At 44.7% G+C, this 10,000-nt stretch overlaps 1 protein-coding gene across 3 annotated transcripts in view; it reads left to right on the forward strand.

The window, feature by feature from the left end:
* The window catches only part of LOC115811141 (dynamin-1-like protein), a 19,486-nt gene extending 16,832 nt beyond the window's left edge, over positions 1-2,654 (forward strand). For all 3 annotated transcript variants that reach the window (XM_030773234.1, XM_030773242.1, XM_030773226.1), the window contains 3 exons: positions 269-378; positions 1,273-1,432; positions 2,598-2,654. In XM_030773234.1, the coding sequence (XP_030629094.1) occupies positions 269-378; positions 1,273-1,432; positions 2,598-2,654 (327 nt within the window). The remainder of the gene's footprint in view (positions 1-268; positions 379-1,272; positions 1,433-2,597) is intronic.
* The last annotated feature ends 7,346 nt before the right edge of the window (positions 2,655-10,000 follow it).

The raw sequence follows: 10,000 nt of genomic DNA on the forward strand, positions 1-10,000 counted from the left end.
TTGGTGGAGCAATGTTTCCTCTCCCGCTATGAGTGATTGCAAATAATGTAGAAACTTTGAGTGGAACTAACACGCAGGAGGGGGAGCCCATCCTCCTCTGGCTTGGATCGCATTGAATAGATCAGTAAATCTGGCCAGCAGAGTCTTGATTGTTTTTTTTTTTATTGTTGTTTTTGTTGTTGTTTAATTTAATCTCTTTTGCTTTTTTTTTTTTTTTGCTTACACTAGTTTTCTTTTTCCTCCTCTGATACGTTGTTGTCCGTGCCAGGCGGTGCCAGTCTCGAGGAAACTCAGTGCCCGTGAGCAGAGAGACTGCGAGGTCATCCAGCGGCTCATCAAATGCTACTTCCTCATTGTCCGCAAGAGCATTCAGGACAGGTCAGTAAGGCAGGGGTTAGAGGTCAAAAAGACACAGCGCACACACACACACACACACACACACACACACACACACACACACACACTCATACTCACTCCTCCTCCTCACATACCTACAGCCATCACACACACACACACACACATTTCTTTCTCTCTCCTGTCAGTACATAAGCGCAAACCTCTTATGTACCTGATAAGGTTGTCATAGCAACACAGTCCCTCCAAACAGTTAGTGAGACAGTTTTTGATTTGTAATGTGGGTAATGAAATGTTGTCTCTGGTATAAACAGTTAGTAAGACAGTTTTTGATTTGTAATGTGGGTAATGAAATGTTGTCTCTGGTATAAACAGTTAGTAAGACAGTTTTTGATTTGTAATGCGGGTAATGAAATATTGTCTCTGGTATAAACAGGTAGTAAGACAGTTTTTGATTTGTAATGTGGGTAATGAAATGTTGTCTCTGGTATAAACAGTTAGTAAGACAGTTTTTGTTTTGTAATGTGGGTAATGAAGGGATGAAATATTGTCTCTGGTATCTGAAGACTGTCTGTGGTTGACTTAACTGGTTTCTTACCCTTCTGTCTCTGTCTGTCTCTGGCTCGCTGTCTGTCTGTTTGTCTCTCTCTCTCTCTCTCTCTCTCTCTCTCTCTCACTCTCTTCCTTTCCCCCTGTCTCTCTCTCACACTCTTTCTGTCTGTGTGTGTCTGTGTGTGTCTCTCTCTCTCTCTGTCTCTCCCTCTGTCTCTCTTTCTCTATGTCTGTCTGTCTCCTTCTCCCTTTTGTCTCTGTCTGTATGTGTCTCTCGCTCTCTGTCTCTCTCTCTTCCTCTGTCTGTGTGTGTGTGTGTGTCTCTCTCTCTGACTGTCTCTCTCTCTCTGTCTGTCTGTGTGTCAGTGTTCCTAAGACAGTGATGCATTTCCTGGTGAATTATGTGAAGGAGCGATTGCAGAGTGAACTGGTGGGACAGTTGTATAAACAGCCGCTGCTGCAGGAGCTGCTCATCGAATCTCAGGACACCGCCCAACAGAGGACAGAGGTCGCACAGATGCTCGAGGTCAGTGCGTGTGTGTGCGTGCGTGTGCGTGCGTGTGCGTGCGTGCGTGTGTGTGTGTGTGTTTGTGTGTGTGTTTATGTGAGTGTGTGGGTTTGTGTGTTTGTGTGTGTGTTTATGTGAGTGTGTGTGTGTGTGTGTTTATGTGCGTGTGTGTTTGTGTGTGTGTTTATGTGAATGTGTGGGTTTGTGTGTTTTAACGCTGTAACAGTTCCAAATGTTGCTGTGCGATGAATTGTCTTAGAAATAATTGCAATTAACAATATAATTGTCTCTTTCAGTCAGATTTAAAGACAAATTATTTATTTATTATTTTTCAAACAAATGAAAGTTTTGAATGAATCCCAGGATACGTCTTTTTGATAATTCACTGTTATGTGACCCAGATAATGTAATAAGACAAGTACACAACACTAAACGTACCAACACTAAACGAAAACTCCAGTGAAAATCAAACATGTATCAGTTTAATGTGATGGGGATTTCTCAGGGGTACTGCCCAGTTCTGTTTGGATTTTTAACGATCGAAAGCTGACTTGACTTTGCAGCTATAAGTTATAAGTCAGTGTGGGCGTGGCCTCCTCTGATAGGACAGCTCCTGTCCTGTTGCGCTACAGGGTGCACGCGGGCGTCGGAAACGTGTTTGATGGATGCAAGCAAAAGTCTGACCGTGCTTTGACACAGCTCAGTCTAAACGAAAAAATGCTTTAACCGCGGTTCAACAAAGAAACGGCAATCACGTCAAAAAAAATCACGGTTAGACAGTTATGAAATAATAGTTACAGGCCTAGTGTGTATGTGTGGAAGTGGATGGGATGAGTGTGTTCCTTTGTGTGTGTATGTGTGTGTTTGTCTGTTTGAGATGTGTGTGTGTCAGTTCGTCAAAAAGTGTGTTTGGGCAGATGCTAGCTTATACATGCTTCGAGTGTGTCTCTGAGTGTGTGTGTGTGTGTGTGTGTGTGTGTGTAACTGAGGATGTGTGTGAATGAGTGTGTGTGTAACTGAGGATGTGTGTGAATGAGTGTGTGTGTAGATGGCTGTATATAGGTGTGTGTGTCTCTCATGTTCTTCAAAACACTGAACATTGTTGTTTTATTTATCACAGAAATATACTGATTCTTTGTTCTTTCCCTTCCTCTCTCTCTCTCTCTCTCTCTCTGATTCACAGGCTCTCCAGAAAGCCAACAACATCATCTCTGAGATCCGAGAGACACATCTGTGGTAGCCGAATATTCTCTCGGACTACGAGTTCCAGCTATAAGTGTGTGTTTACATGTGTGAATGTGTGTGTGTGTGTGTATTTGTGTCTTACTGAGGTCAAATACGTGTTGAAGTATTTTAGAGGTTCTCTGTATGCAAACACTTGAGTAAATATCTGAAAATATGTTTATACATTTAAGTGAATAACATTCTATTTTCACAATACTTCCACTCTGCATGCACAAAAGTACTTGAAACAATGTATTTGACCCATGATGTGACTGTGTGTGTGCGTGTGTGGTGTATATTTATTTGTTCATCCAAATCATTGGTCTCCCAGTAACACAATGCAGCTAGAGGTTAGTCCTGTATGAGGAAGAGCTGTTTAACCTAAGTGATCTATTTGAAAGAGACAAGAGGTCCAACCAGTGGACCAGTGAGGGGATTGGTCTGTCTCATCCAGTGCACAGAACAAAGATTCTTAACCCTTCATGCATATCACCAACATTCAACAAAGGACTAATCAAGCAGAGCAGCGTTAAGTCCCTCAAGCCTATCATTTCAGATCATTATCATCTGTTTCACATTGTTAATGTGACATACTCAGTATAATTATGTGGTGTGTTGAGATCAGGCATTGATCAGTCTGACGTTTAGGAACATTAAGATATGAAAGTGGGGTTGAAGTATGTCTTCGCCTTTTTTGCATTTCTGTTCATCGATTATGCGTCTGTTTACGGACGACTGGTTGTTATGCAGCCCGGGTTTTGAAAATGGATTTTTTTTTGTTGTTGTTGTTGTTGTGGTTGTTGTTGTTTGAATGCATTTTCGAGATGAAGAGATGTGATTAGTGTTGTCATTCATCATTAGAACATTTGAGAGAGAGAGAGAGAGTGTGTGTGTGTGTGTGTGTGTGTGTGTGTGTGTTTGTTTCTCTCCTGTGCCCACTCTACACAGTGATCACACATATTGGACGTGGGCAGTTTAAATGACAGAATAAACCAGGGGCCTCCGGAGATCTTTATCGACTCAGGCTCCACGGTTAATCTGAGTCTGAGAAGATACTTTCAAAACTGATTATAAAAAGAGGAAGAAGAAGTAGAACAGAGAGAGAAGAGAAGAGAGTTTCCAGTGAGGGAGAAAACCGTTCTGTAGCGCTTTACGCTTCCTTTGAAGTTGAGCACTACGTTTTGTCGGTGTGAGCTGAGAACTGTCTAAATGAGGGGATGTGTGGAGTATGGTTCTGGTTCTGGTTCTGTTGTGTCTGCTGAGGGGATGTGTGGAGTATGGTTCTGGTTCTGGTTCTGGTTCTGTTGTGTCTGCAGGAGTGTGCCGTGACCTCCCATAGCATGCGGGAAAAAAAAAAAGACATTGATCGTTTAGGAAAGTGCATATATATATTTGCAAACCTTAGTACATTTCTGTGAGAGGGTACGGAACCAACATTTTGATTTCTAAAGCCGCTCTGTCGAGACAAAATGTAGTTTTGGGAAAAAAAAAAAAAAAAAATTCTGCTCGTCTGTTTCGGACACCGTTTCGGCATATATCACAGATTCGATACCTCTGCTGTTCTTTTGAAGTAACGAGATTAGATTAAGCTCTGAGAAGCGGCTTAGGTGAGAGGAAATCTGACAGAGAGGTGTTAATTGGACGGGTTTGTGCTGTGTGTTTTGATATTGTTGTGTAGACTTTGAGAGAGGAGGGGAGGATAAGTTTTCTTGCACTAGAAGGTGGAGGAGGAGTGAGAATCTTAGTGCACTGATATGCTGGACAGGCAGTATATGTGTGTGTGTGTGTGTCAGTGGTTTGTTTGTTGTGTGACAGTTTGTCAGTTTTTATTGAAAGCAGTAAATTGTGTGTGTGTATATATGTGTGTGTGTGTGTGTGTGGCTGTTTCTCGGGAGGAGGAGAGTTAAGATGTTTTGTATTCAGGGAGTTCTGGTTCTTTAACCCTCAGAAATGATCCACAGCTGTTTGCCGTATTGAACGTGACTCTTTGTGTCTCAGAAAATGAGATGAGCTCTGTGAAGGTCAGCGGCAGCGAGCGTTTCTCGCTCGTCAGACTATACACAAACGGACAGATGCCAAAGGCAGGGCGAGAATCTGTGTGTGTGTGTGTGTGTGTGTGTGTGTGTGTGGGTGTGTGTGAACTGGAGCATGCTCAGTCCTAGCTGTGTTTATCCTGATACCATGACGGCATTTTCCCATCCATTGATTCATTCCTTCCCCTGCCTCTTCGGTTCCCGCCGTTGTAATGAAAACAGCCGTTGTTTCCAGGCGACGCAAAACTGTCGCGAGCCCTGCTATTCACATGTAAGTGACCGGTACGCAGGGCTGAGTCTCCTGGGTTTTTAATGACTTTTAGGGCCAGTTGTTCCCTCTTTGACCCCCAAAACGTAGAGAGGGGAGAGTTCTTGTCATGTTTGTCCACTCAGAACCTTTGCTGATTGTGAGGTATAGGATAAGAATGCAGGGTTTGCCCATACGTGTTTTTTTTTTTTCTCTGTGTATCTACTGTACTGAACATTTTGATAAACGTCCATGTCTGCACTGTTGTTGCTATTTGCCCAGATAGACTGTAAAACACTGTAGTTACCTCGTAAAGGAAGAGAGCCCACCGCTGCCTGTATAGCAAGAGAGAGAGAGAGAAAGAGAGAGAGAGAGAAAGAGAGAGAAAGAGAAAGAGAGAGAGAGAGAGAGAGAGACAGAGAGAGAGAGAGAGAGAGACAGAGAGAGAGAGAAAGAGAGAGAGAGAGAGAGAGACAGGAGAAATTACGGTTAGTGTGAGAATGTTTTCATCTGCATGCGTGTTGTCTGTTGTATGAGTGAATGTTTGTTCGTGTGAAAGGCGTGCGCGTGTGTCTGTCTGTCTTTTTTGGGGACTGACAGTAATGTTCACTGTTAACTGTTACATTCTGATAAATTGCCTGAAAGTGCTTGCTTGCCAATTTTTTTTAGTAATTTATCATTTTTTTGTTTGTTTGTATGATATGTATCCATGTGTTGATGTATGTTCATTAAAGGGGTAATCATTAAAAGCCTGAGAAGACCCTCTCTCTCGTTCCTGGTTTATATCTAGTAACAAACACATTTCAGGGTCGTCTTTATAATTAAACGTTTCTCAGATACCCTGTTTTCCAAGCGTGTCCTTTTCCTGCTTTGTGATATCAAAACTAAAATGGGGGAAAAAAAAAACCAGTTTCTGTCTGGTAGATGCGTAATCATAATTTGTAACCACGGGCTAATGCACAGACCATCAAAAGCACAGAAAGCAAAACTCCTTGCGTAAACAGAAAGCAGATCTTTCCGCTATCTCAGGCTGCGGGGGAGAAATGGGGAGGGTTTTTGTTTGTTTGTTTGTTTGTTTGTTTTTTCCCGCCTCCGTGTGCAAGAGAGAAAAGATGAAAAAAAGAGGACTCGTTCCATTCTGGCTTCTCTGATTGGACGCTCCCGTCAAACTGTGGAGACACCAATTTCCTGTGGAAGCAGGGGCCACTGTGAAAGTTGGATCAGATAGCTAACGGGAACTTGGAAATGTCACGAAACCCACCCCCCCCCTCCCCCGAAATAAATAAAAATCACACACACAGCTAAACCATCCATACCCAGTTGTACGTGCTGGCACGTACGCGACAAAAGACGGCGCCAATTAATCATAGCGGTGTTACACGCCGACAGGATCCGCGAGCCGTTGCTATGGAAACGTCACTGTTCTAAGCCAAACAAGTTTGCACACCCGCCATCACGTGTTAAAACCTGATAAAGCGGACGTGGTGTTGCAGTGTACAGGCAGAACCTTGTTTATGGTGAATTTAATCAGAGGTCTTACTGGGGACCCCATTCTATGCTTTCAGAAGGAAAGAGTTTGACACAGGAGGTCAGATGATGTGTTTGAACAAAAGAAAGAGGGGAAAAAAAGGAGGGGGGGGGGGCAGCGGATGTATTATTTGGTGAGACAGACGCAGGAAGGGAGACGGAAGATTAATGAGGGGAGAAGCACTTTACGTGGCTCTAGTAGCTTTTAGGACCTGACTGACTGAGCGCGGTCCCAGGAACTCATAAATGGTTCCTTTTACTTTGTACCTTTCTCTGCATGAGTTACTAAAGTTCTCACAGGGCCGAGTGTTTTGAATCAGTACCACACAGACATCACACGGATACGTAACAGACACGTAAAAAACATGGCTCCACATGTCTAGTCAGTTCAGACCCATCGCCAAGAGAGCGAGGTCACAGGGAGAGGTCACAGGGAGAGGTCACAGGGAGAGGTCACAGAGAGAGGTCACAGGGAGAGGATGTAATAGAAAAACATAGTGGGACAGGACCAGTCATTCACATACATCAAATCCGTTTTCATCTCCTGGTCTCCCAGTGAAACCAGGTCGTAGAGACTCCTGACCGGGGCTCTGCGTTAAGGCACTATGTCACATCACCTGGAGGTTCTGCCCCACTCCTGACCAACACTCATCTCCTCCTGCTCCTTGTCCTCCTCCTGCTCCTCCTCCGGCCGCCGGACATCTCAAGACCACACCCCTGCAGCTTCCTTCTCGCTGGGCTCCCAGCGTGAGGAGTGACTCCTTTGAAAAGTCCAGTATTTGGCTATACAGTCTGTATAGCACCTCCCAAAGTCTCTCTCAGCCGGGCTTTGGTTCCGCCCCTGGTTACTAGTTTCCAATTCCGGCCGAAGAGACCGTGACAGAACACGTCAGATCTGTGGCCCAGAGCTGAATGTTGCTGTGACCAGTCAGGTGGGAAACCCCAGGACGGCCCTGTCCCTTCGCGGGTTTACAACCGAATCCCAGTAAGAATAACTTTCACACGGTCCATGAAGTCCTGTCATCCGCAGAGTCCTTGCCCCACAGCGGCGGAACCGGCTCCCGACTGCTCTCTGGACGAAACGCTCATCTTTTTTAAATTATAGCGTGACTCGAGTGAATTGCATCATGTATCCCAGCATGCCGTTGAGTATTCTGCTGCATCGCTCTGTCTGCGTATCTGTGTTTGCAGTGGGGCACAGTGTGTTTGGTGTATTGTGCGTCGCTGCAGTACATTGTGTGTCTGTCGTGTTGCTATTCGCTGAAGGCGTGTGGTTGTGTGCTCTTTGCGCCCGCTGCACTGAGCGGTTCCGCGTCGCGTTCCCGGCTGACGCTGAACTTTTCCTGCGGCTCCTGCGACAGGCTCTTCCCCCCGGGGGAAAGCTGTACCTACGCAAACCTGCACTTATGTTATTTTACCCGTTTTACCCGTGCTAAATAAACGAATGCAAATTACAGTATATGATTTCAAATCCACGGTTGTGCTAGGCTTGCCATCCAAGGTCCAAGGAAACGGAGATGGCTGTTTTTCCTTTGGCGGGTATGGTTGCCAAGGTTACCCTCCCCTCCTCACTCTGTTGCGGACACCACCGCGTAGTATATGTGGGACCCGTTTCAAGACCTGTGTTTAAGCCCCATGTGCTTTGACTGGGGGGTTGACTGTTATGTGAGGGGTGGACTTTTTGGGGTTGGTGTCACAGGAGCCGTTAGCCATCGGGCTAAGAGCGGCCCAGCTTTAGCCTCTAACTGTACAGGCAAGACTAGCACGGCAGGTCCTTCGAGAGGCCGCTGTTTGTCCGCCGCAGTAATTCATTGTTACCTCCATATGACTGTGAGGTTTATTTCAGCCAGCCTTGAGAAAAGTCTCCAGGCTGTTTCGCAAACTGGGATAGAGAGTTGGAGGGCTGGCCAAACAGCACGCGGTTGGGGCAATTTGGCAGCAAAAGACAGAAACAAAAACTAAGCCACACAGACCTTTGATTAGACTAACCTGCAACTCTCAGCAAAACAGAGCAAGAGAGAGAGAGAGAAAGAGAGAGAGAGAGAAAGAGAGAGGGGGAGGGGGGGCTTTGGCTGGAAATTTTGCCAAGGGCTCTGGTCTCAGGTCTCCTGACTCCTGTGGACAAAAGAGGGCTTGATGTGAGTCAAACGAAAAACTGTCTTTATGGGACATAACGTTCTCCCACCTCAACAGAAATGTTTAATCAGCACCTGCTGAGGAAACCCTTTAACGCATTTGACCCACAAAAAGTCCACCTCAACAAGCTGGTCCTTTTAAAAAAAGTTTGGAGACAAAGCCAGTGTTGTGGTAGCAGAAAAGTCTTCTTAACTAGCTGAAGTATGTTTGTCTTAGGATCAGCTTTGAGAGGACCCAGGAGGAACCTCATTTGATGTTAAACGTGACAGACAACAGTCATACAAGAGCCCTAGCCATCGTGGCAAGACCCTACAGAGTTCCCTCTTTGGAAGTGCATTCCGGGCCGGCGTCCGTGGAGTCTTAAGACTGGTTTTATTGGAAGTGTTCAGTCAGACGTGACATTGATTTCTTCACCTAACTGCACGGCCCGCTGGTTCCGGGGTCCCGACTGCACAAGAACCTACTGGCATTTGTCCCTTTGACGGCCGTCGCGACACAGCTCGAGGGCAAACGCTGGCCCCAGAGATCCAGACAAAGACCTCAAAGAAAATCGAACACAGAAAACATTCCCCCAGTGTTAAACTCACTCTAAGACTGAGGATTATAGATTACTGAACGAGTTTTTGCTGGTCATTTAATCCAAATGGAATTGGAGGACTTCCGAGTAACAGTGACAATCTAGATGTAAAATAACTTTGGGGAAAATCAATGCTTTGAGATTCGTGGTGAAGAGGAATGTTCTGTATGTAGGTCTCCGGGCCGTGACTGTTTCACACTGACGTACTGTCACAGTGAAGACTAAACCCAAGATTTGGTGATCAGGGTTTAGTTTTCTTAACTGAAGAATTTTCCAAACGTCCCAAATGTCCAAATGTTAAAAAAAGAGGAGGAAGTGAAAGAAAAAACAACAACAACAACATACTTTTGAATCCACCTGGAAAGTCCTAATGAGTGAATGTAGCTTAATGATTCAGACGTTAATAAACAAACCCTGGGCCATTTCTCATAGAGAGGAATTAATCTTCTCGCTTTCATCTTATTCAATTAACGTCTTTTCTCTGACACTCAAAACCGTCAGATAAAACAGAACGGAATGCCTTTGCTGCTTTGCTGTGTGTTTGTTATGTTTTGTATGTTTGTTTGTTTGTTTTTGCATGTCTTGATTTTCGACACACACTGAACTAATACCCGTTCCGTGGACGTTGTCTAATTGGAATTACAGTCACAGTGGTAAAATATCAACTCAATAATAACTCTTTCTACCTGACCAATGAAAAGCAATTTATAGCGTTTTATGGCCTCTGAGGTATTTTCCTTAGACATCCATCAGAGCTGGGCTTTTACCCAGCGAGTGGTGATATTTCTTCCATTTGTGCTGGGCTATTTCTCCTCACCGCAAGAAAAAAAGAAAAAAAAGAA

This window comes from Chanos chanos, chromosome 1, assembly GCF_902362185.1.
Source record: "Chanos chanos chromosome 1, fChaCha1.1, whole genome shotgun sequence".
Classification (NCBI taxonomy): Eukaryota; Metazoa; Chordata; class Actinopteri; order Gonorynchiformes; family Chanidae; genus Chanos; species Chanos chanos.